The sequence below is a fragment of the Notechis scutatus genome, chromosome 9 (genome assembly GCF_049901735.1).
Source record: "Notechis scutatus isolate UNSWTSFEM ecotype Mainland chromosome 9, rNotScu1.2, whole genome shotgun sequence".
Taxonomy (NCBI): domain Eukaryota; kingdom Metazoa; phylum Chordata; class Lepidosauria; order Squamata; family Elapidae; genus Notechis; species Notechis scutatus.
Window position 1 is genome coordinate 18,546,787 of NC_142017.1, and position 27,470 is coordinate 18,574,256.

The window sequence follows — 27,470 nt, forward strand, 5'->3', positions numbered from 1 at the left end:
GGAACAATGGATGGAAACTAATCAAGGAGAGAACCAACCTGGAATTAAGGAGAAACTTCCTAATAGTGAACAGCTTCTATCAGCAACAAGCTTCTCCTATAGGGCAGGGGTCTCCAACCGTAGCAACTTGAAGACTTGTGGACTTCAACTTCCAGAAGACTTGTGGACTTCAACTTCCAGAAAGCTGGCTGAGGAATCTGGGGTTGAAGTCCCAAGCTAGTTACAACAGCCCGAACAAGGAAGCTATCATTCATTAGCTGGTCTTCTGATGAACAATGGGATGTACAGGTAGTCCTTGATTTACAACATTCCTTTAGTGACCCTTGGAAGTTACAACAGCACGGGGGGGGGCTATGTTTAGTCTTTGCACTATTGCACCCGTTTTAGCATCCTCATCACTGATAGTCAGTGATCAAAATTTGGGCACTTAACTACAGGTAGTCCTTGATTTACAACTGCAATTGAGCCCAATGTTTCTGTTGCTAAGCGAGGCAGTTGTGAAGTGAATTTGGCCCCATTGTACGACCTTTCTTGCCACAGTTGTTAAGTGAATCACTGCACTTGTTAAGTTAGTAACGTAGTTGTTAACTGAATCTGGCTTCTCCATTGTCTTTGCTTGTCGGAGGGTTGCAAAAAGGAATTACCTGACCCCGGGACAATGCAACCATCATAAATATGAGCCAGTTGCTACGCATCTGAATTTTATTCATCTGGCCATGGGAATGTCAAGCGCCTGGGAAATCAGCAGATTCAGGCAGGTCAAATGAGTATAAAAATTTTATTGCAAACTTAAGCTCTGTACAAGAATCTGGCTGACTGACAGTCAAGGGCAATGAGTGGGAGATAAGAAAGGAATTCAAGATGGGCTGGATTTAGATCTCTTGCGGGTGTGCAGGGACTCATGACTTATGACATGTTTGACCTCTCCTTCGGGCTCAGCCTCGGCATCTCCTGTTGTGTTTGCCGGCAGCCTGTGCAGACGGCAGCGGAATCGGACAGTGAGGAAGAACAGGGACCAGTCCGGGAGTCTGGGGAGGACTCGGACGAGGGTCCTGCATCCGATACAGCGATGGGGCCAGGGCCATCTGGGAGTGGGGTGCTGCCTCTGGAGCCTTTGGAGTCTGGCAGCAGTGAGGCAGAGGACCCAGGGGAGCCTGTTCCTAGGGCACATGTGTGCAGAACTGCTAGAAAGCAAGAGCAGCTAAGACAAAAGGGGCAACTCAGGAGTAAGGTTGGGAGGTGATTGCCCCTCCCATAAGGTATAAAGGACAGGGAAAACTTTTGCAGGAAGCAAAGTCTTTCACTCTGTTCAGATTAAACCTTGAAGCTCTGCGTGGACTTTGTACTTCGGTTGGTTTTTTTTACTGTTAATTTGGCACTTTAGTTGTTGGCAGCAATTCAAAGGAGAGAAAGGTGGGTGCTTATCTTGAGGAACTGTTTGGGACTCATTACGGGCTGGGAATGAACATAATTCCCAGCGTTGAAATAAAACAAGAATTATTTGGACTAAGGGTGTGCTTAATTACTGTCTCAGGAAGCCTTGGTCAGAACACCGACAACTGACAAGCAGATCCTCACTGTGGTCCTAAATCCAAGACGACCGGCATTATTCTGTCCAGTTCAGTTCCTGTTGAAATGTAGCCATTCCTTCTTGATTTACACCCCAAATCCGGATACCAATCGTGTTAATCTGGGCTTTCTTTTTTTAGGAATGTGAAATCTGGCTTCCCATTTGGGGAGAAAGGACACATTCTGTGCTTTCAAAATGCTGGCTCCAGCCTTCAAAGCAAGCACGGCTGGACATTTGCTTTTTTACTAAAATAGAAAATAAATCACTTTAAGCACTGCCTTCTGCTGCAGCCCAGCTCCGGTCCCTCTGCTAGATTTGTCATGGAAAAAAAACAGAAGAATCCCTCGTTCTGTTTGCAAGAAACAGCCTCTTTCCAGATTAATCCAGCTGTTCAGATGATAAGCAAAGATCTAAGCTGCTTGGCCAGCTGCTCATTCTTACCACCGTGCTCCTATTCCTTTCTCCATCAATTCTGCCATTAGCGCAGCCTTTTCTGACCTGAATCCATGGCAGCCGGGGATGATGGGTGATGCAGTGTGTGCCATAACTAGCATTTAACCTCTAAACTGGTCCAGATAACAGAACAAAGCAGAGAGCATCTACTCCACCTATCAAGCTGGAGGAAAACTACAGTATTTTGCAGAGGAGAAAGGCAGAGACCAAGCAACAAGTGAATTCACTAGTGCAGTTTTGCAGATACAACACCCAAGTGAGGATCTCTGAAAAAAACTGACTTTGTACACACCATTGATTTGAAAAAAAGAAAACCACAACTCTGCAGCTTTAGCCTTTCTACCAGAAATCAAGATTAAGAACATGGAAGAGGATGGAATTATCACATTGATTTAAACCTCTATATCTTTAGCAATTAAATATATATTTTATCTTCCCTCTGCATAAATTAGAAATGAAGATTACAGATTAACAGAGTTGGAAGGGACCTTGTAAGTCATTTAGTCCAACCCCCCGACCAAGCAAGAAATGCTACACCACTTCTAACAAATGGCAGTGTGCTGGTTAAACAGTATAAATATAGTTGGGAATGGGAGCTGTCCCCTTAAGGGAACATGGGAAATGTAGTTCATGTCATGTGGTCACATCTGTAATCCTGTTTGGTCACTGAATTGACCTCTAGTTGGGTTGGGGGAAGCCTTTGTTCACTCTTGCCTGGACCCAGCATCGTGTTGGGGCTTACTTTGTTGTATCATTATGGGATGAAGATCACCATATTTTCACACTATGAAGACAACTATGCAAAGATTGGACATTAGATGAATCTCAACATAACTGTGAGTTATACCTTGAGGATGCCTATTAGAATCCAGTAAAGAAAGTTTGTATGGAAGCCTTTGTAGAGTTTAACTGTTTATCTTAGGCATTTTTGGAAGATAAATATTGACTAAGACAAGACAGGCAGTCCAATCTCTTCTTGAAAGCCTCCAGGGATGAAGCTCCCATAACTTCCAAAGGCAACTTCTGTTCCATTGTTTGATTGTTATCACTGTCAGAAAATTTCTTGTTATGTTAAGGTTGAATCTCTCCTTTATCAGTTTCCATCCATTATTGCTTCTCTGGCCTTCGGGGGCTTTGGAAAATAGCTTAACTCCTTTCTCCTCTCTGTGGCAGCCCCTCAAATACTGGAAGACTGCTATCTTGTCTCCCCTGGTCCTTCTCCTCACTAGACTAGCCAAGCCCAGTTCCTGTAATAGTTCTTCATATGCCATAGTCTCCAGTCCCTAATCATCCTGGTTGCTCTTCTCTGCACTTTTTCTAGAGTCTCAACATCTTTTTATAATGTGGTGACCAGAACTGGATGCAGTACTCAGGTGTCGCCTTTACTATGGCTTTATAGTGTGGTATTAGTACCTCACTTGATCTGGATTGTATCCTCTGTTAATGCAATTTAGGATTGCATTAGCTTTTTTAGCTGCCGCTGCACACTGCTGACTCATATTTAACTGGTTGTTCACTAAGACTCCAAGATCCCTCTCACAGTTACTGCTATTAAATTGGTTTAATCTTGGGAAGTCATCGACACTCATTGAGCAACTATCCAAAGTTACAACGCCTGAAAGAATGTAACCCACAACCGGTCCTCCCACTTACAGCTATCCCAACATCCCGAGCAGTCAATTGCTCAAAAAGCAAAGTCAATGAGGGATTCACTTAAAGACTATGTGATTCACTTAAGAACTGCAATGATTCATTTAACAGTTCTGGCCCAAAAAAATAAGGTCAGAAAATCAAGCACAACTCATTTAACAAGCACCTTGCTTAGCAACAGAAATTCTGGTCTCAACTGTGGTCATAAATCAAGGATTACCTATACCTACCATCTTCATGGAGGAATTGCCCTGTATTGCGTCTCTCTAAAGGAAAATGGGCGGTGCACGATAGCTCAGCAGTTAAGACGCTGGGCTTATAGAATTCTTTATTGGCCAAGTGTGTGATTGGACACACAAGGAATTTGTCTTTGGTCCATAAGCTCTCAGTGTACATAAAAAATACATTCATGAAGAATCATAAGATTACTTAACGATAGTCATAGGATACTCAATAAGCAAACATAAACATAAAGATACAAGTAACAAGGTTATAGTCATAAGTAGAAGGAGATAGGCAATAGGAAGGATGAGAAAAATAATAGTAATATAGTCTTAGTAAATAGTTTGACTGTCAACTAAAAGGATACTCCTTTGGCCTTTTTAGCTGCCAGCAGAAAGGGAGGGGGGAAACAGTGCATTCCTCAAGTGCCTCAGATAATCGCTTGGGCAGCCCAAAGTTGTTGGTGCACAAGAATATTACTGGAGAACATGATTGATGGCTCTTGGCTATGGATGTGTCTCATTGGAGAATATACATCCAGGGGGTGGGGAGAAGACCAGGGTCAAGGGGGAAATGAATGATGTATTTTAGTGTCGGCTGCATCCAGCTAACGCTAACATGGCCACTTCTAATATTATTTTTTTCTCTGAGAGCTGCGGCTAGAGACTTAGGATTTGAATGGGGGTGGATTTGTAGGAGCCCTGACATTGACAGTATTATGGGAATTAGTTGTTTAGCAGAGTGGTGGCATGCAGGAAAAAAAACACTGTCCTTGTGTCTACTTGTTCTGGGGTTGTTCTGGAAAGCTGGCAGCCCAGGTTTGAGACCCGAACTCCATGCGACAGGGTGAGATCCCCTCCCTTGCCTCAGCTCCTGCTAACCTATCCGTCTGAAAGCATGCAAATACAAATAGATAAATAGGTACCACTTTGGTGGGAAAGTAACAGCACTACATGACATCAAGCAGGCCACCTGACCACATGACAACGCTGGCCCAATGGCCTTGATAAGCACCGTCCCAAAAGTCAGAAATGACAACCAGAGTAAAATCCACAGAGAGTCCTTTTTACCTACAGAGAATTTGGTTTTGCAGTTTAGAGACCCTAAAGTGTCTCACCATTGAAAAAAAAAACCTGTATATGCCCAGTTTCCCCTTCGCCTACGCATTTTGTTGTCTTGAATCCAGAGTCAACTCTAGACATGTTGCCATTCAAGGCACGGTTATGTTCTAGTGCCCACACAGCTTGGCTCATCTTCCCATTTTGTTAGGGATTTTTTTCTTTGAGCTTTAAGCTTGCAATTTTCTTTTCCTGGATACGTTCACCCACTTTTGCTGTGAAACACAATAAATAATTTTAATTGCATCAGCATCCATTGTGGGCATATGGCAATAATTCTGCGAAATTATATTTAACCCACGAGCAGGTGTGCTGATAAACAGAGGGCACCGTTGCTGCTTTTCTGGGTATTAAGCTTCGACAAACTACTCAGTGTACGACTCGCTCGCTTCAGGACCTTTTTCATCAGATCTTTCTCTTGTTTTAATAATATCAGTTTTCCCAGGTCCTTAGTTGTAATAGTAATTTTTGTTTTCAAGACTTGCAACAACCCTCTTGGTGTGGGCTCACTTCCATTCAATTGACCTTGTGGGTGTTCTTTAGGAAAAGTGTATGTTGAAAAAGTACTAAAGCAAAAAGGGAAGAAAATTAGACCTTATACTTCTCTTGTATTTTTGGAATTGAAATATACTTTTCAATTTTGATGCCCATTAAAATTTGGTACCCTAGGCCAGAGTTCCCCAATGTTTCCAGTTTTGTGGATCAGGGGGAGGAAACAGTTCATGCAAGTGACTGGTGCAAGTGAGGATGCGCATACACGCACATGACCACTTGCCGCCTGTTTCCATGACCCAGTTGCAAACCTAGTGGGCTGTGGCCCACAAGTTGCCACCCTAGGCAAATCTGCCCTGCTTGAATCATAAAATCAAGACACCTTAAACCCAGAAAGAGATTTGGTTCTTCAACAACAGTTGGGTGCAAATTAACTATACCTAGTTAGACTAAACAGACACTTTGGTGTAGTGGTGAAGAGGCTGGCCTAGATATCAGAAGGCTGTGAGTTCTAGTCCCATCTCAGGTATGAAAGGCTGAGTGACTTTGGGCCAATCCCCAGGAGACACTTAGTTCTAGTCCCACCTGAGGCATGAAAGCTGGCTGGGTGTCAATTAAAAAATACTTCTTCGGTCTTTTTAGTTGCCAGCAGAAAGGGAGTGGGGGAAAGTAGTGCATTCCTTAAATGCTTCGGATAATTGCTTTGGCAGTCGAAGCTTCTGGCATGCAAAAGTATTACTGGAGAGCATGATTGATGACTCTTGGCTATGGATGTGTCCCATTGGAGAATATACATCCAGGGGGTGGGGGGAAAAACCAGGGTCAAAGGGGGAAATGAATGATGTATTTTAGTGTCGGGTGCACCCAGCTAATGCCAACATGGCCACTCCTAACAAATCAATCTTTTTCACTCGGCTAGAGACTTATGATTTGAATGGGGGTGGTTTGTCAGAGTCCTGGCACTGGGTGGCTTTGGGCAATCCTCAGGAGACAGTGAGTTCGAGTCCCACTTTAGGCATAAAAACTGACTGGGTGACTTTGGGGCCAATCTTTCTCTCTCAGCCCAATCCACCTCATGGTTGTTGTGTGAAAAATAGGAGAAGGAAGGAATAATAAGTATGTTCACTGCTTTGAGTTATTTATAAAAGTAAGCAAGGTGGAATTTAAAAAATGAAATAAACAAAAACAAAACTATATAATAAAAGCAACGATGGAAGACAGAGCCAAGCCCTTGATTAGCTCAAACATCCAGGAGACACATCCAGAAGACGTTTGATTTTGATTCAACCAATCAAAAAAAAAATGGTGATTGCATTCAAAGCAATGCCTTGATTGAACTGCCCCTCAGATCAAAGCTTCCCAGAACCCTATTATCTCTACATTAATGGAACAATTTAGAATCACAGCACATACACTTACTTCAACCTGGGTTCACCCAAGGCAACACCTGAGGTCATGCAACATATGAAGCCCAGAATACCAGATCATTTCATGGTTTAACACGCTTGTCCTGGCAGCTTGACAGCAAGACGCAGAGGCAACGGCTGCTTCTGGTCACGTGCTCAATTTTAGTCTCAGCTTCCATCTTGTACAGGTAGCTCTTGACCTACAACAGTTCCATTTAGTGACCGTTCAAAGTTACAACAGCACTAAAAATAAATGACCTGCCATTTTCCACACTTACAACCTTTATGGCATCCCTATAATCATGGGATCAAAATTCAGGTGCTTGACAACTGGTTCATACTGGTTCATTGATGTGTCCTAAATATCACATGATCTCCTTTGGCAACCTTTTAACAAGCAAAATCAATGGGGAAGTCAGATTCACTTAAAAACCGTGTTACCAACATCAACTACAATTATTTACTTAACAATGGTGGCAAAGAAAAAAGTTTCTAAAATGGGGGCAAAAGTCACTCAACAAAGATCTCACTTAACAACAGGAATTTTGGGCTCAATTGTGGTCACAAACCAAGGACTACCAGTACGACACACCTCTCTCTAATATCTTCCCCATATCAATCTTAAGTTGCTATGTGCTGGACCAAAACTCTGCTGAAAATAAAATATGGGCTTTATTTTCATTCTTTGATAGCTGGAAACAATGAGAATATGAGAATTCCTCTCTCTGGTTTCAGGGCGATATGTAATTGTGAATGTTGCAAACTATCTTTCTATCACTAGCATTGTGAAACGGGAGGATCAGTTGGGTACCAACCCAGACATGGTATTTAGCAAGAATACTTCTAGATACCCAGAAACTGATTGTCAACAAAGCATGGCATCAACATTCAGATTCATCTCAATGTCCAAGAATGCTTCTGGCCCATCCATAATTCCACTGACCATGCATACAAAATTAGAACCTTGGAACACCGCAGCCCAACTCTTAACTTATAAATGTTCCCACGGATCTTCAAAACCATCTTAGAGGCCAACCAGCCATCTCAACAATTTGCTTTCTGATAAATGTTTGTTCTGTGATTGGCAACGCCCGCTACGGTAATCATTTGATGAACTGGCAGGTAGATCCATGCACACACCCAAAGCCAGCTTGGCAGATTTTCTCCAAATGCACCACGACATTACAAATGTGCTTGCAATCCCCTGAAATTGATCACATGGTAGTAACACAACCAAATTCTGAATTTTTAGACTAGGAGGTTGAAGAAATAACTGGCTGACTTAATTTGGGGTTGCTATTATCATTTCAAACTACCAAATCTAGGCATTATTTAACTTATTATATTTTTAACCTGCTTTCCTTCTCAAAACAGCCTGGAAAGAGACACAAGAATAAATGATTTAAATGTATACAAATGAAATAAAACAAACAATAAACCTATTTCTCATAAAAGCCAGTATCTATATCTGTCTATTTGTCATCATCATCACCTTATAATCCCTTGTTGGGTAGATTCTGGGAACTGAATGGAGTTAGCAGAGTGTTTTACTGGCTGGATTCCCTTCCTGTCACCAATGTGGAGTTTTGTTCAGCAGATATATACTCAGTGTGCCCAGAAAGAGAAATATCTGCTGTTCCAAGGATTGAACTCATAGCCTCCTGATTGTGAGGCGAGACCTCCACCTCTAGGCCACTGCACCACTCCTCTATTTGTCTGTCTATCTATCTGTCTATTTATCCGCCCATCTCTCTCTGTCTGTATCATCTCTCTCATCTTTCTCTCTCTTGCTATCTATCTAATTATTTATCTATCATCTCTCTCGTGATCTATCTATCTATCTATCTATCTTGCTATCTATCTATCTATTATTTCTCCTCATTTTTTACTCGTTATCCATCTATCCATCTATCTATCTATCTATCTATCTATCTATCTATCTAATCTATCATCTCTCTCGCTATCTATCCATACATTATCTATCTATCTATCTATCTATCTATCTATCTATCTATCTATTATTTCTTTCTCATTTCTTACTCGTTATCCATCTATCCATCCATCATCTATCTATCTATCTATCTTGCTATCTATCTAATCTATCATCTCTCTCGCTATCTATCCATACATTATCTATCTATCTATCTATCTATCTATCTATCTATCTATCTATCTATCTATCTATCTATCTATCTATCTATCTATCTATCTATCTATCTATCTTCTATCTATCTATTATCTATCTATCTTCTATCTATCTTGCTATCCATCTATCCATCCATCATCTATCTATCTATCTATCTATCTATCTATCTATCTATCCATCTATCTATCTATCTATCTATCTATCTATCTATCTATCTATCTATCCTATCTATCTACCACTGTCATCTCAAAAGCAAGTGGGGTGGTGCACAACAAAACTAAATCAACATCTAAATTATCCTTAACAGATATTAAAAACATTAAAATTATATATTATGGTTATAATATAAAGCATTATCAATATAATATGTATAAACAGGGATACAAGAATTAAAGCATCATTCATTGAAATACTGTTCATTACAGTAATTCATGTTTCATATTTTCCTATGAAGGTCAATGGGACTTCTCAGGCCAATCTACAAGCTTGCTTGTGGAGAAAAATGAACGAAGGCAATTCTATGTATGGAGCCTTCTGAATGGAAAGCAAAATATAAATTTAACCAACAGAGAAATGCATAGTTCCCAGGAATCAATTTGTAATTATGACAGCATATACAATAGCTGAATAAATTTATTTATTTGGCAACATTATTCACCAGCTACTCTATTCAACAGAGTTTTAGGGTGGTTATTGTAGAGAAAAATTTAAGAAAGGAATGACCTAAAAATCTATACACAGTAAACCTAGTTAATGCAATAAAAGCAGAAAAGGCGACATTGTTTGGAAAGTCAGAATGGGTTCATGGGAAAGGGGTTCAATTAGCTCTGCAGACATCAAATTCTACTCTTCCGTCTCAGGCGCAGAACAAGTATTATGTAGTGGTGAAGTGGCTGGACTAGCAGCAAAGAGATCTGGGTTCCATAGGTAGTCCTCGACTTACAACTGTAATGGAGCCTGCACATTCTGGTTGCAAGTCATGTGACAGTCATAAAAAGCATCGGAGCCACCTGCATTTTTTGCAACAAAATTACAAAATTACAAAATTTCGCCATTGCAAAATGAATGCACCCAGTGGTAGGATTCAATTTTTTTTACCACCAGTTCTGTGGGCGTGGCTTGATGGGCGTGGCAGGGGAAGGATACTACAAAATCCCCCTTCCCTCCCCATCCCACTAACCTGCTTTCCAGCTCCGTTCTCCTGCGCAGGGCAACCAAAGGAGACCCAACCAATCAGCTGGGACTCAATGGGAGGCAGAGAAGAGATGGGGTTGGCGGGGCCAGTGAGAGGTGGGATTTGCCAGTTCTCCAAACTACTCAAAAGTTCTGCTACCGGTTCTCCAGAACCGGTCAGAACTGGCTGAAGACCACCTCTGAATGCACCAGCTGTAGAGCGAACACTGCAGTTGTTTGTTGTTCAATGAGACACGTTAGACTCTTGGGAACCCCATGGAGCAAAGCACACCAGCTCCCTGCATTGCGTCCTGAAGTTTACCCAAATTCATGTTCATTGTCCCTATGACACTATTTACCCATCTCATGTTCCAAACCCATTGTTGGCTACCAGTTGCTTTTTGCTAAACACCAGAAGTCAATCCTGGTTTTGGGCAAAAGCATCATAATTCATAGTCATAGGATCACGGGACACTACAAAGGGCCATAAATATGGGCTAGGTTGCCGAGTGCCTTAAATGTGACCATGGGACCACGGAGGTGGAGGCGGTTGTTGTAATTTTGGAACCAGGTCATGAGTACCTTTCGGCCCATCGTGGCTACTTGTAGACACCTCTCTCAGATGCAGAAGCTTTAACCCAAACTCTCAACTCAGTCAAGCTCCTTGTGAAGAAAAACTAAGAGGAGGTAATACATGAAGCTCTTCACTGAAAACAACTCGTACAGGTAGTCCTCGACTTACAACAGTTCATTTAGGGACCGTTCAAAGTTTTAACGGAAAAAAAGTGACTTACGGCCATTTTTCACCCTTATGACCAGGGCTGTTCTTAAAAAATTTCAGCAACAGTTGCTGGGGAGGCGTGGCCATAGTGGGCCATGGTGGACGTGGCCTAGTTGGCCTCCTGCACCATGGTGAGGGGGTGTTTTTGCCCTCCCTGGGCTCCAGATAATTTCCTCGAGCCTCTGGGAGAATGAAAATGGCCTCCCCTAGGTTCCGGAAGACGAAAACGGGCCCATTTCCAGCCTTCCGGAACTTTCGAGGGGCCCATTTTTCACCCTCCCCGAGCCTCTGTGCATGCCCTGCACTTACCTGCATCCAAAACTGGCCACATGGGGACTACTGGGAGGGGAGGGGAGGGGCAGGGTGGAGGGGCAGGACGGGGTGGGTGGGGCCAGCCAGGGGTGAGATTTGGCGGTTCACTGAACCGGCCATAACGTTAACAACGGGTTCTCCCAAACCTGGGCGAACCCGTAGCAGCCTACCTCGGCTTATGACCATTGCAGCATCCCAGTGGTCATAATGCTCGACAACTGACTCACATTTATGACGGTTGCAGTGTCCCAGAGTCATGTGAACAGCTTTTATGACCTTCGGATGAGCCAAATCAACGGGGAAACCAGATTCATCGCACAGTATAAGAACTGCGCTGACTCACTTAACAGACGTGGCAAGAAAAAGGGGGCAAAACTCACTGAACTAACGTCTCACTTTACAACATAAATTTGGGGCTCGGTTGAGGTTGTAAGTTGAAGCCTGTCTCTAGATCTCTTGCCAACCATTTCGGTCTGTCTCCTTCTTCACTTACGGGGTTTTGCAAATCCTCCTAAAATTGCATCTCTGACCTTAGCAGAACTTCATCCCTCAAACCAACTTAGAAACAACTTCTGCAGAGGAGTTGTTGAATGTGGGTCTCTAATCTTGAAGACAACACCCAAGAGCTATTTTTGGCTCCACGAACTGTGTGTGAGGAATGCATTTCCGGACATAAACATGATAGGATAAATTGCTATCCTGTTAATGGGAGTGCCAGACCAGCTGAATTTGTGAGTTTCCAAGCCCAGTGGTTGTAAATGTGGCTGGATTTCACAAATATTATATTTGAAAGGCAGACACGGAAATGTTTCCCTAGATCAAAAGCAAACCAATCATTGGCTTTCCCTGATTGGAAAGCCAATTTGAGATGAAGTAGACAAACAAAGGTTGATTTATTGTTTTGACCACAAACATTATAAATAAGATAAAGGTAACAAATAAGATAAATGCACCAAAGTAGACAACCATTAATAAAAGAGATTGCAATCTGCAAAATTCAGGTAGAATATGAAACAGTGTTATTACAGGAAATCCAAATAAAATAAAAATAAAAAATAAAAACTTTTTAAAATATTCTTTCTAAACTCTTAATAACGTTCATTTCTCTGGCCAATTTGACCCACATTAGAATACAAGCAGAGTGATCCCAATGTACCGAAAATGCTATCATAGACTCCCAGAGAACTATAAACCAAAAAGAACCCAATTTAAATCCTTTCCTGTCCATGAAAATAGAGGGTGACCTTCAGTCCATCACTAGCCCTGTCTCCTTGCCTAATGCAAAGCAATTTTCCTGCATATATTTTTTTCTTTAATATGTTGAATATTGAATTTGCTTTCAATATTCTCAGGAGAGGGAGTGTGAATGGTCATAGATGGACTCTCCCTTTCTTGATTTAATGATTAGGTGATCATGGACAGCATGCAAACGACCCAGGTTCCAAGCAACCATCCTTTCTCCACTACAAGAATCTTCTTCTACTGTATGACTTCTTCTACTGTATATCAAGTAAATAATAGAAATAGCATTTAGACTTATATACCACCCTATTGCGCTTTACACCACTCTCTGGGTAATGTAATGCTTAACAATGTAAGCATTTTTATTTTTTTTTTGCATCTTGCCCTTCCAACAGTCTGGATCCTCATTTTACTGACCTCGGATGGATGGAAGGCTGAGTTAACCTTGACCCGGTTAGAATCGAACTCCAGGCTGTGGCAGAGTCAGCCTGCAATACTGCATTCTACCCACTGCACCACCAGGGTTCTTATAGAGCCACAGCAATAGGACCTGGACTTATATACCACTTTACCGTGCTTTACAGCCCTCTCTCAGCAGTTTTACAGTCAACATATTGCCCCCAACAATCTAAGTCCTCATTTTACTGACCTCAGAAGGATCCTGTTTTAACCTCGCTGATCTGTTTATGACTTTCCAACGGATAAGGGGGAAAGAGAGAAAATGTACTGGGAATGGGGAAACACTTGGACCATAAGTGTCCCACAATATGTCGCACTGTTTAGAGCATCACAGTTACTTTCTGAGGAGGAGAGCTTTGCCCATTTATGGAGGAGAGTGGTGGCACCTACCATGTTGAGTCCTAACCCTACCAGAGCATTGACTAGGTCTTATGGAGTACCTTGGATGGAAACATGTGGAATGATGTAGTCTGACTTCGGAGATTGTGGGTTTTGATTTCAAGAAGTGAGGAGAAGAGGATCTTCTTCTCAAGGATGTTAAATCGATATCCCCACAACACTATAGGGGGTTGCATTAAGTGACCCTTGTGGCCCTTCTAATGCTACAAGAGCCAACTTAAGGGGTAAGAGTCCCATATGTGTAACCGTTCCAGAAGAGAGCAGAATCAGGATACAAATCAGACTGAGTCCAGCTAACCAATTCTAGGGGGAATGAATGAAAGGTCCTAGCAACTAGCCATAAGAGTATCCACAGTAAACAAATTCTAGTTCTAATGCGGAGTTTCTTAACCTCAGTGACTTTAAGATGGGTAGACTTCAACTCTCAGAATTCCCCAGCCAGTATGTCTGATTGGTGTCAGTGTTCCAACTAACCAACTCCAACCCAATAAACTCCAAGACAGACATTTCCTCAAAGTTCCATTTTATTAGACTTGTCATATTGGAACACCTGGGAAAAGCCGAATCTGAGAGTTCCAGGTTTTCCCTTCCCAAAAGAGAAATCCAAGATCCATCCCCTGCATCCATCAGTCCATCATATGGTCCAATCAAACCTTCATCCTAACTGGAAACATCCTCCCAGTCACTCCCCTCCAGGTGCAAAGCAACATGTCCTTGACTCTCTGAGAAAGAATGTTGTTACGTCTAGCCTTTTACCCCACTATGAAATCCCTCCTCCCAAATTCCCCGGCATGGAATGTGGCAGCCTGGAAGCTTCCAAGACCCCAAAAAATGGCTTCCAAGGTGACAACTGGGGGATTCTGGGAGTTGAAATTTACACATCCTAAAGTTGCTGAAGTTGGGAGTCCCTGCTCTAGTGCTAAGCAGGCTCCAACTGATTGGCTATAAAGGAGAGGGAGAGAGCATGGCAGCACGGTGGTTCGAATGCAGTATTGCAGGCAAACTCTGCCGACAGTCTGGAGTTCGATCCTGACAGGCTCAAGATTGACTCAGCTTTCCATCCTTCCGAGGTCAATAAAATGGGGCCCCCAGAGTGTTGAGGGCAATATGTAAATAATGCTGACATTGTAAACCATCCAGAAGATGCTGTAATGTGCTATCACTATGTAGCCCAGCCCTCATGCCGCCTCCTTAAATCAGATGGTTTTCTTTGGCTTCATCCAGAGTGCTGGCTACTCAGGGACAACAGCCCCTTCTCAACTGCCCCTTACCCCCGAATAGCTTTTGCAATCCGGTGCTTCTGAGCCTTTCAACTCTCTCTCTCCCATCCATTTTTTTAAAAATTATTTTATTTTATTTTACAACAAATCCGTCTTTCAGTTATGTTGACTGGGTACATACCCTGTTTCTCCAACAATACGGCCTCCCCCAATAGGAAGTCCCAGCATGTTTTATAGGCATGAAATGAAATTAAGCCCCTCCCCCAAATTAAGGCCTATATTAAAACATGCAAAATGGGGGGATGGTGGGGGGCTTGCCGTTAGGAAGTACTTTTGTTGCACACCTGGATATGGTGCTGCCTGCATTGACCCCAATACGAAGTGCCCCACCAACGCCGAGGTCAACATCCAAGCCGTCGCCGCCCACCCAAGATGCAAGGGGGGAATTAAGTCACCCCGAAAAGACGGCCTAGCCATTTTTTCGGGGCTCAAAAAAAAATAAGACCCAGCCTTATTATATGAGAAACACGGTATATCTTGTGCAGATATTTATTTTTAGTATACATTTCTTACTATGATTACATTCCTATTAAAAATGACTCAACCTTGTATATCTTATCGTTATAACAATATTCATTTAACTTCTTACTTTATTTTCCATCGTTTATAAAATAAATCCCATATCCTTTAATAATCCATTTCTTCTTGTTCTTTAATTGCCAATGTCAATCTATTCATTTCTGCACATTCCAATATTTTCACGATCACCTCTTTCTCTATCGGAATCTTTTCATTTTTCCAATTTTGAGCAAATACAATTCCAGCTGCTCTTAATATGTGTATGATTAAATATGTTTTTTTCCTTACTATAATTTTCGGGTAAAATCCCCAATAAAAGAATCTCGGGCTTTAAGTCTATGTGTTGTTTTGTCATCTTTTCCAACCATGTGTGTATTTTTGTCCAATATATTTTAACTGCTGTGCATGTCCACCACATATGGTAATATGTTCCGGGTGTCTGGTGACATTTCCAGCATTTAGCTGATTTGTCTTTAAACATCTTTGCCAGTCTTGCCAGCGCAAAATGCCATCTATAAAATATCTTATATAGATTTTCTTTATATGCTGTTGACATTGTTAATTAATAATTTCTATCCCATAATTTCTGCCATTTATCTAATTCTATCCCATAGCCAGAGTTTTTTCCCCAAGCTATCATCATCTCCTTCACCTGTTCTTCTTCTAATTTCACTCCTAGTAAATAGCTGTACAATTTCTTAATCATCTATTCGTCTGTTCCTGTTAGGATTTTATCTCATTCTGTCAATTCATCATAAAAATCATTTTTCATATCTAGAATGTATTTGCATATATGTGTACCAATTCATATCAATCCCTCGTTCAGTTCTTGTTTTGTTCTGAGTTCACTTCTTTCATTTAAAACATCTTTATATCTAACAACGTTTCCCGTTTTAAAAACATTTGGATATATAAACGCCTCCGTCGTCGATAACCAGATTGGTATCTTCATCTCTCTCTCTCTCCCATCCCTGTTGCTCTTGCATGCTTTTGCTCAAATGCTTCCATCCTATGTCTCCGCTGTTACCTCCACTCAACTTCAGAGGAATCCCTACTCTGAGCTACTTGACCTTATCTCACAATCGGTTGAACTTCTTCAGGCTTATCCTCCTTGATGTCCACTTACTGTCCCTAGGGGGCGGTGTTTGGAGGCAGCTTGAGATTTGAGGGTTGCCATGACAACCCTAAAGCCCATGGCTGGCCCCGTTGCATTAAGGGGGGGGTCACCCGTTAAACCTGGTTTATACCTATTCTAGATTTGTTTTCAGACCTGGAGAGTGCTGGGAGAGCCCTGGTTAGCATGCAGGACTGCAGCAGTACGAATCTCCTCTCCCCTCCTCTCCTCTCCTCTCCACTCCCCTCCTCTCCTCTCCTCTCCTCTCCTCTCCCCTCCCCTCCCCTCCCCTCCTCTCCTCTCCCCTCCCCTCCTCTCCCCTCCTCTCCCCTCCCCTCCCATCCTCTCCTCTCCTCTTCTCTCCTCTTCTAAGCCCTGTAACTCTCCAAGGGACCTCCCACACAGCTGCTTTAGCCATTGTTGGACCATAACAAGAATCTTTATTTAGCTTCGTGTACAATAGGTGGATTCTTTTGCTCCTTTTTGTTTTCTTCATGCTTAACGAGTCTCTCTACTTGCGGTCAGAAGCAAGCATTTCCAACTTCATGCTCCTCAGCCCCATCGTTCTGGGAACACGAAGACCTTCGTGGGAAATTACAACCCAAGAGACTAAGCAGAATAGTTCCAAATATGGAGATTCTGCAATCCCCAAGTCAAATGAAGCCCACGTCTCATGCCCACCCTTAAAAACACCGTCTCCTTCCATTTGAACGTCACAGCATGGCAGCATAAAGCATCTACAGAGAGGATCTGTGCATCTCCAACTGACTGAAATAAAAATTGGAACTCAGACAACCGGCTTGGAATTTGCCTCCAGTCCCTACTTATCCCTTTTCGTCCATTTCAATCAAAGGAAAACTCTTCCCAGACCACACTGGGCAGATTCCAAGCTCAGACTGCCTTGAAGGGATGGAAAATGTTCAGACAAATATCGCATCTCCAGCATAGGACTGCTGCTCTTGTGTGCCAACACACAGCCCTTAGTGCAAAATCCAGAGATTCTGCAAGGCTTTCATCCAGTGCCAATACGCACACTTTGGTTTGAAAGTGCACAACATCACCCCCAAAGGCATCAATTTCAGTCCAGTTCTAATTCCATGCACTCAGAGCATCGTATCGGGGCATGTGTCTGTCTACACAATAAGCTTGTCCTCCAACTGACTTCATACCATTAGGGGATATCCATGATAAAAGCATTTTCACCCTTAAAAAATAAAATATTGCCACCTGGTTTGAGGGCTGAGATAATCAGAAAATGGAAAACAAATCCAATCATTCAATATGTTTTGGATTATGGTGGACCTCAACACTTCCAAAATTAACCATCAACAATGGATATGAAAATGGCCAAAAACAGATAGATGGATAGATAGATAGATAGATAGATAGATAGATAGATAGATAGATAGATAGATAGATAGATAGATAGATAGATAGATGGACAGACAGATGGATTGATGGATTGATGGATCGATGGATCGATAGATGTAGATAGATTAGATAGATAGATAGATAGATAGATAGATAGATAGATAGATGGACAGACAGATGGATTGATGGATTGATGGATCGATGGATCGATAGATGTAGATAGATAGATAGATAGATAGATAGATATAGATAGATAGATAGATAGATAGATAGATAGATAGATAAATAGATAGATGATATAGATAGATGATATAGATGGATGGATAGATAAGATAGATGATGGATAGAGAGATAGACAGTCAAACAGATAGAAATAGATTGATAGAATACTCTCATTTTTAAACTAAGAATCCTTTCAGAGACACATTATTCCTGTTTCCATTCCTGCCCCACCCAACCACAAAGTTGCACAACCAAGTTACTTGTTTCACCAATCTGGATATTTTGGGCCCTTTTCAGAGATCTTCAATTTTCACCCTAGAGCCTTGAAAAAGTGAAGAGGAAATTTTTTGAAAAACCCATCTCTGCCCATTCAGTAATATCTATCAGCTAAGGTTTAGACAACTAAGCCATGAACCTTGGCAGTTGAAAGTTTGTTTATTCCTACTCCTCCCCTTAATTTAATAGGAAAGCAAACATTTTCAGGTTAAACCATGCCTAATAACAAGTTTGATTTTCATAGCAACTAGCCTGCCAGGAAATATGCAACCAGGTCTCTGTTTATTTTTCCAGAGTGTGAGTAAACCCAGGCAACATCAGTTCAAGCCTAAAGGGGTGCCTGCTTATCTTAGCTTATCTCAGGCCAGATATGAGGCCCCAGGGTAGCCTTAATCTGGAAGATGAGGAAGGAAGGACAACATTCTGGGAAAAAGAAAATCAGGGAAGTAATCACTCACCTGAGAAGATGTCAAGAGATGTCTGGAATATCTACCTGAATTTGTGGTTTCTTCCCCAAACCCCAAAAACTTTAACCTTAGACTGTCTACTATTGACCTCACCCCTTTCCTAAGAGGTCTGTAGGGGGCGCGCATAAGCGCACCAACGTGCCTACCGTCCCTGTCCTATTGTTTCCTTTATTTTTCTTATATGTGTCCATGTATTCATAATTATGTTTTTACTTATACCTATTATCTTGTAAGCAGTTGACAAAATAAATAAATAAATAAGTAAATAAATAAGTAAATAAATAAATAAATAAACAAACAAATAAATAAATAAATAAATAAATAAATAAATAAATAAATAAATAAATAAATAAATAAATAAAATGTTTTTAAAGAAGGGACTCTTATGAGTATTTGTTATTCCTTTTTTATAGTTTGTAAGTTGGGTTCTAACAACTCATTAAAAAGGTAAAGGTTCCCCTTGCACATATGTGCTAGTCATTTCCGACTCTAGGGGGCGGTGCTCATCTCCATTACAAAGCCGAAGAGCCAGCACTGTCCCAAAATGTCCCCATGGTCATGTGGCCGGCATGACTAAATGCCAAAGGCGCATGGAACACTATTACCTTCCCACCAAAGTGGTTCCTACTTTTCTATTTGCATTTTTACACGCTTTGAAACTGCTAGGTTGGCAGAAGCTGGGACAAGTAACGGGAGCTCACGCCATTACATGGCACTAGGGATTCAAACCACCAAACTGCCGGCCTTTCTGATTGACAAGCTCAGCGTCTTAGCCACTGACAACTAACAACTCATTAAACTAAGTTAAAAGGAGGTTGGGCAACTTATAGTTCATGTGTTGTGGAAACCCAACCATCCTTTTAGCTGCTCAGATGATGAAATTGATCACCAGATCAATATGGTCTATTGATTTAGACATAACATGTAAGGTGAATTCTACTTCTTTCTGTAACAGGACAGGGTGTGCAAACTCAGGCATGGGTAATAGTGAACAACAGTTTTATGATCCTCTGTCACACACCTCCCTGAGATATTTTGAAAAAGAGCTCTCTCTTTGGCATGTATAGTAATTTATATTTACCTATCAGGCTATTTATGACACCAGAAACTCAAGGGTTGTGTCCTTACACCCAGGTCAGTGAAAGACCTAGCACCTAACATTTGTAACATTTGGTGAGTTTTTAACTTTGGTTGTTTCTTGTTGGTGTTGTGATTGTTAGTGACTTACAAAGCCAGGCCGGTTCGATGAATGGCTTAGCCTAATGGGGTTCGTTGTGTTGTGTGAGCAAAACTAGAATTGGGCTAGAGAGTTGGAGAATCTTCATAGTATTTATGACATCAAAAGCAAGCAAAGGAAAGTTGTGGGTGCTCCATCACTGGAAGTTTTGAAGAGGCTGGACAGTCATTTCAGTCCAGAATGATATATAATCTCCAGCTTGGGTATTCTATGCCCTGTGATATATGACGATGAACTTAAAAGCTGCAAGGGCACTAAATCAGCGAGTGAGGACTTGGGAAGGATCAAGGGAGTCCATCCCCTTGACAATAGAAGATCTTAAGCACAGGATTGTGAAAATACCCTCTCCCCCTTCTTTTCTGTATAAATCAAGGAAGGAGAAATAGTCGGACTCAGTATAAGAAATTTGACAGGGGTTGAAATTAAGTATGAGATTAGGACTATGAGATCCAGGCTGCAAAAAAAAAAAAAAAAAAGATTATGACTGGATGAAGAATTCTGGGAGTTGAAGTCCGCAAGTCTTAAAGTTGATAAGGTGGGAGACCCCTAAATTCTAGCACAGGCTTAAATTAAGTTCTATAGCAGGGGTGGGCAGCTGTTTCAGTTTTACAACCTATGGACTTCAACAGGTGGACTTCAATGCTGGCTCAAGAATTCTTGGAGTTTAAATCCACAGGTGGTAATGTTGGCATAATTACCCACCCTTGAGTTCAAGCGGGCTAAACTTAGGAAAGGACTCAAGTGAAGTATTAGTACCACTTTACAAAGTCTTGGTAAGACCACATCTGGAATACGGCTTGCAGTTGGGGTCACCACATTACAAAAAAGATGCTGAGACTTTGGGAAAAGAAAGTGCAGAGAAGAGCAACTAAGATGATTTGGGGACTGGAGACTAAAACATATGAAGAACGGTTGCAGGAACTGGGCCTGGCTAGTCTAGGGAAGAGAAGAAAAGTGGGGGACAGGATAGGAGTATTCCAGTGTTTGAGGGGCTGCCACAAAGAAGAGGGGGTCAAATTATTCTCCAAAGCACCAGAAGGCAGGACAAGAAGCAATGGATGGAAACCAATCAAGGAGAGATCCAACCTGGAATTAAGGAGAAACTTCCTAACAGTGAGGACAATTAATCAGTGGAACAGCTGGCCACCAGAAATCATGGGTGCTCCATCACTGGAGGTTTTTAAGAAGAGACCGGACAGCCATTCGTCTGAAATGGTATAAGTTCTCCTGCTTGAGCAGTGGGGTGGACTAGAAGACCTCCGAGGTCCCTTCCAGATCTATTCTGATTCTGATCCTGTTGTCATTGTGTCTGCATGCCCCTTAGCACAGCCCATCACACCAGGGCATTGCGTGTCTTGTTTATCTTGAGTTCTAAATCCATTCCTCGTTTTGTCCGAGCAGAGCCGAACCTTTGCCGGTCCTTGCCGAGGCAGCTGGCTTCGTCGCCGAATGCCTCCGAAGGCCAGGCGAGTCCCACGCCCGAGCTTTGCCGAGCCGAACCGAAGGTTGCCGAGCTCCCTAGAGCCCATCCCGTCTTCCAGGCTCTGCCGGGCGCTGTCCACCGCCTGCACCGCCTGAAACCTCCCGCTTATTTGAACAGCCCCCGCAGGCTACAGAAAAGCCACCGGGGACACGGGCATGCACGGGCAGGCTGGCCGAGGGCAGGCACCCAAGATCTCTGTGTGTGCGTGCGTGCGTGCATGTGTGCGCGCAGGTGTGGCTTGCGTGCAACTCTCCCCCCGCCCCAGGCGCCATTCTTCCTTAGCAACCTGCAAGAGCTACCCGAAGGCTGCCGAGAAGGCCATTTTGCAACGGGGGGGGGGAGGGGGGAGGGGGACAACACCCCCTGCCCTTCCGCATTGACTGTCGCTTCTCCCTTCGTCATCTCCTAACCATCCGGCCACTCGCTCCCCTTTAGCCGGGGCATCCAGCTAAAGAGGAGCGCCCAACTCAAGCAGAGACCGTGTGTACGCGTGAGTGCACACACGCACCCCGGTGCTACACCTGGTGTATCTGCTTCCCGCGCCCCGCCCCGCCCCTCCCCACAAGCCTCCTGGGAGCTCAAATCGGCGCCATTGAGAGAGAGAGAAGCGGGGGCTGGGGGAGAGAAACAGGTCCGCTGCAGGGGGAGGAAACCCCTTCTTGCGACCCGCACTTGTTAGGAATCTCTGCCACATTCACACGCTCCGCAATACACGGGTGTCGACGGGGAGGGGACAGAGCAGCGGAGTGGGGGGAGGGGGGGAGGGGGCTTGGCAAGGCGTCGATCTCCTGCCCCGGCTTAATTTGGCATGGCAGCCAAATTCTGTCCTGATTAATTAAAGGACAGGGAAGGGCTCCAAACGAGAAAGCTGCGGAAAAGAGGGAGGGAGGCCTGATGGAAACTAGTTTCAAATCTGTATTATCAGGTGCCTTTCCATGCCTTGGTCCGGGCCGAAACCCAACCCTAATTAGTCCCGTTAACAAGACCAAAAAGACTGGAAATGCGGGCAAATGGAGGCCCCGGTCTGGGAAGCAGATATTTGGAGGGTGGGGGTGGGTGGGAATGCCACAGAGGAATTTGGTGCCAGTGCACGAATGCCTAGGCCAGGCCTAAGTTTCCTCTCCTTCCGACCCCACCTCGTCCCTCCTGGCCACCCTTCTTCGCAGGAGGGAGGGAGGGAGGAAAGGAAGAAGGCAGGAATTCAGATTTCAGCACCACGGCGGCTGAACAGCACCTCATACCTGGCGCAGCGGGGTGATCGTGCCAGATCTCAGCCAAGGGGGGGGAGGGGGAGGGGGTTTCCTCCCCTCTTCTGCCCACCTGCGCCTCAAGCTTTTGCAACAGCTGCTCCAGATGTTGGGCCTGGCCAAGCCGGGCCCCCTTCAAAGGCAGCGAGGAGACCATCTCTCCTCCCCATCCTTGGTCTTTCCCGCCTCAAACATGGTGGAGGCTCATCCATTGAGCCTTTCCCCACCAACCCATTTTTATTTAGAAGGGCGTGAAAAGGCACAAACGCGCCCAGAGCTTGTAATAACACCGGGAAAGGCGTTGCCAGAGACTCCTGAGTGGGGTGTTTTTTGCTTTTGATTTTTTTGCTACCATAGACCAACGGCTTGGCTCCCAACAAATTCATGGAACCAAAGAGCGGGTTGCCTTCCTCTTCCCCTCCAGTGGTCTCCCATCCCCAACATCAAAGGGAGCTAAGCGGAAAACACTTTAAGAAAGATTTTTTTAAAAAAAAAAAAATAATTGGAATCAGTTACAATGCAAATATTTCACTTCTCTCACTATGAGGGTAAGGGATGAGCCGACTTACTTCATCTGCTTCACGATTGTGCTTTTTCCGGATTCCCCAGCCCCTGTTGGGACAAAATAGAAGGGGAGGGGGAGGAAAGGAGGGGGAGGACATTAAAACCTTCATAAAAGCAAAAAAAAAAAAAATCTGGCCTGTGTGAGAATATAAGAAGATAAAAGCAGATAAAGAGAGAGAGAGAGAGAGAGAGAGAGGGAGGGAGGGAGGGAGGGAGAGGAGTGGTAGTACTAATGGCTGTGCGCGGCGGGGATGGGTGGGAAGAAGGGAGCCAAATATTTGTGTTTGTGCAATTGATGTTTCGGTGCAAAAAAGGCGAGAGATGAAGGAGATAGGTTTTTTTAAAAAACAAACAAACAGTGGGAGGGGTAGCAAGACCCCCTACCTGTTGGGGAGAGGTGGGGAATTGGGGAAGGGGCTGAGATGGGGTTACATTTGAGCCAGTCCATCCAAAGGTGCGGCAGAAGATGGAGCGTGAAAACACACACACACACACACTCACACACCTAGTTGGTGAAAGGCAGTGATTTATTTGGCGGAGGTGGGGACAGATAAAGAGGTTCTAGGCAAACGGCCTTCGGCCAGGCATCAAAGCTACACCTGGAGGGGAAGTGAATCGCGACCTCAAAGGGACCAGAGGGGGCTGCAGCGGAAATCGTGCAAAGGGGCACAGCAGGGGGTGTCGGGGGCGCTGAACCACACCTGAGAGCAGGCAGACGGGGTGGGGTGGGGGCAGAGACGTGAGTGTGCAAATCTATCTTGTGCATGTGTGTGTGGGGGGTTTGTGGAGGGGGCCGCGGGAGAAGGGAACGCACGAAAGGGCTTGGGGGCGGGGGAAGAACGGAGAAAGGAAGCCCGGCTCTTGGCTTACCTAGCAGGAGCAATTTCACGTCTTTGGCCGCGGTGATCCCATCTTCCTTGAGGTTCTTCTCGATCGCTTTGCTCCTTTCCAAGGCGGCCCTTTCCTCGGCGCTCAACGTACATCCCATGGTGGCCCCAAATCGGGAACGGTGCCGGGTTGACGGACCCTTCTCCTTCGCCTCTTCCCCCCCACCCTTTCACGGACGATCCCCCACCCAAAGAAAGAAGTGGGGTGGGGGGTGGGGGAAAGCCGGCCGGGAAGAGCTCGAGGTTGCAACGCCAAAGGCCAAGGGGAGGAAAAATCCTCTTTTTTTTTGCCCCCTTTCTCTCTCTCTCTCTGTCTCTCTTCTCCCTCTTCTTCCCAGCCCTGCTCTTGGCTCGCTCCGGCGAATCAAGGCATCCAAAGGAATCAGCCCAGCTTTGCGGGAGCTGCAGAGGAGCTGGTCGGGAGGGCAGTGGGGGCTGGGGGGTGCGGGGGGGGGGGGCGCTGGGAGAAGGGAAGGGAGGTGGCTCGCCTGCCGGAGGAGTCGTCGGAGGAAAGCGGGGCGCTCGAGAGAGCGAGCTGACCCCGCCGGCTGCAGCGCTCCGCGGGCTCCGGTAACCGGTTGCAGAAACGGGAGAAAGTGCTCAAGATTTTGGATTTTGTTTTTTTTTTCCCCTTCCTCCGCCTTTCCTTCTTCAAGCGCAGAATTTCTCGCGGTCCGGTGCTTTTTTTGTTGTTTTGTTTTTTTTTTTCCTTCCTTCTTTCCCTTCAGTTGGATTGGGGGGGGGTTGTTGTTTTTTTCCTCCCCCTCTTCCTCTCCCCTCCCCCCCTAATCTGGGGGGTCTCTAATGGGCGGCGGCGGCGGCGGCGATGGCTGCGAGCGATCGCATCGTTCAGCCCGTCCTAATGGAGAGAAATGCAGAAAGGGTGGCGGAGGGGGTGGGAGTGGGAGAGCGGCCGCGCGCGCGCGTGTCCGCCAGCCAGCCAGAGGGGAGAGAGAGAGAGAGAGAGAGAAGAGGAGGAGGAGGAAGAGGAGGAGGAGGTGGTGGAGGGGGCACAACGACGAGCGAGCCTGGGCTCTGCGCTGTGCTGACTTCAAGGGGCGAGGCGAGGCCGGCTGGACTGCTGACGTCTGTGGCTCCCCGTCCGCGCATGCGTGCTGGCCAGACAGTTCAGCCCCCCGGGGTGGGGCAGGGTGGGGCGCTTGTTTTGCGGCGGGGGGATGAGGAGGAAAATGAGACGATGGCTAGGAAGGAAGGAAGAGGTCTGTCCTGCCAACCTCTAAGCGCGGGGTGGGATCCACCACCAACAGTTGCTGCTATACTGAGATTTAGCCGCTCTTCCCCCGCCCCGGCTTTTATTCGGTAGGGAAAGTGACGCGGGGGGAGTTTCGGTGAAGAGAAAGTGAATGCGCGAGATGCAACCGAGGAGGCTCGCCTGCCCCCTTCTGCTTTGAGTGACTTCGCCTTCCCTGCCTTTTTAATGAAAATGCAGGCTTGTTTTTTTTTTTTTTTTTTTTTTTTTTAATTTCATGTCCAAATAGGTGCGGTTTTCCCTATCTATTTTTTTTTTTTAAATAGGCACTTTAAAAAAACAAAAGGATATTTTTATTTTTGCCACCCTTGGTGCAGGTCCACGAATCGTTGCGTTTTCAAGATGCATTTATTTCCCTTCGTTTTTATTTTTTTCCACCCCCACCCCCCCCCGAGAAGGGACGCGGAGAAAAACAAAACCAAGCCCTGGAGAATATCCAAATGCAGGAAGGTTGAGGGTCTTCTCCAGAGAAAGAGAGCGCCCCCCACAAAAGCGGAGCAAAGATTGAACTCTTCTAATGAAGTCCTTTTGCTCCGGGGTAGGTGGTAGGTAAGGACATCGGGACCTCTTAGAACGGGAGGCAAAGCCAGCGAACCGCGTTTGATCGCAGTCAGGGCTGGAAACAGGAATTGGCGACATTCCAGCCTAGAGCAGGGGTTGCCAACCTTTTGGACCTCAGGGACCACTAAACTCATAATTTTAAATCCTGCAGACCAGAGACCCTGGGAAAATCCCCCCAAAAAAAAGTCTGCAGGAAAATTTCCCACCCCGATTTCCTACTGGTCGATCATTCTTTATTTGGGATCGCAGGATACCGTCTCCAGCTCCGTTCTCAGGGGGAGAAAGAGAGACTTTTGGGTTCATGCAAGGAAAGCAGCAGAAGCAGCAGAAGTCTTTCTTTCTCTCCCCCAAACTCCACCAGAAATGAGTCTTTGTGAGACTTGTCCTGCCAGTGCAGCCTTTTAGAGCAGGAGGCCTTGCAGGGTCCCAAAGACTCATTTCTGGTGGAGTTTGGGGGAGAGAAAGAAAGACTTTTGCTGCTTTCCTTGCGTGCAGCCAAAAGCAGAAGAAGAAAGAAATGGAAAGAAGCAGCCTGGTGGCCAGGCGAGGTGCGTGGGGCAAGTTCCCCCCTCCACCCTATCCCCCCTCCCCTCACTACCTTGTGTTGTTCACAATGCAAGTGACGCAAGCCTTGTGTTCCCGCAGGCCATGTGGGCGGTGCAGCCTTGTGTTCCCACGCAGCCTGGATTAATTGCTTGGGGTGGACATTTCTCTGCAGACCACCAAAATTTTCTCGTGGACCATCAGTGGTCCCCGGCCCACTGGTTGGCAACCACTGGCCTAGAGAGTATCTCTTTAGCCAATCTTGAATGGCTTATTCAGTAAGCCATGTTTAAGCCATGATGCTGCATGAATCGAGTGGAGAGGTTTGTTCTCCGCTCCTGGTATCCAGGTGGCTTTGCTCAGCTAAAAGAAGGATCTGCAGATCCATCATGGATAGTTGCCTTGTGATAAATTGACCCTTCTTCATTTCCCTGGGCCGAAAGAACACAAAACATTGACTGTTGGTGTTGTTAGAAAGTGTCTACCTAGGCAGTTATTGAGAGCTAGTCTAGACAGGCTAATGCTTGGATGTGTGATGATGGGGAAATCTCAGGTGGGAAGATTAGACCGAGAAATTGAAAATTACTACTGGAAAAAAAAATAAGGGCAATTCATCTTCCTATGATGCCAAAAATCCTGCATGGATGTGCCCATAAAACACGTCCATTTTGAAGAGTTGGATTCCATGGTGTCCTCTTTAAAATCAGGAAGACACCAGATGGCTGGTCTAGTGAAGAGAAGGACCAGGGGAGGCAGGAGAGCAATCTTCCAGTGTTTGAGGGGCTGCCACAGAGAGGAGGAAGAGGGTCAAGCTATTCTCCAAAGCACCCGAAGGCCAGAGAAGGAATAATGGATGGAAACTGAACAAGGAGAGATTTAACTTGGAAATAAGGAGAAACTTTCTGACAGTGAGAACAATCAACCGACGGAAGAGAAGTTGCCCTCAGAAGTTGTGGGAGCTTCATCACTTGAGACCTTCAAGAGGAGACAGGACAGCAATCAGTCA

General features: G+C 44.7%; 1 protein-coding gene across 2 annotated transcripts in view; it reads right to left on the minus strand.

The window, feature by feature from the left end:
* GNAO1 (G protein subunit alpha o1) overlaps positions 1 to 25,079 on the minus strand; it is a 213,336-nt gene extending 188,257 nt beyond the window's left edge. Inside the window, exons 1-2 of one of the 2 annotated variants that reach the window (XM_087971687.1) lie at positions 24,074 to 24,274; positions 23,209 to 23,251 (exon numbers count right to left, since the gene is read on the minus strand). In XM_087971687.1, the coding sequence (XP_087827813.1) occupies positions 23,209 to 23,251; positions 24,074 to 24,191 (161 nt within the window). In that variant the 5' untranslated portion in view covers positions 24,192 to 24,274. Of the gene's footprint in view, positions 1 to 23,208; positions 23,252 to 24,073 lie in introns of both variants that reach the window. The other variant, XM_026672093.2, reaches the window with a different exon arrangement.
* Between the last annotated feature and the right edge of the window lie 2,391 nt (positions 25,080 to 27,470).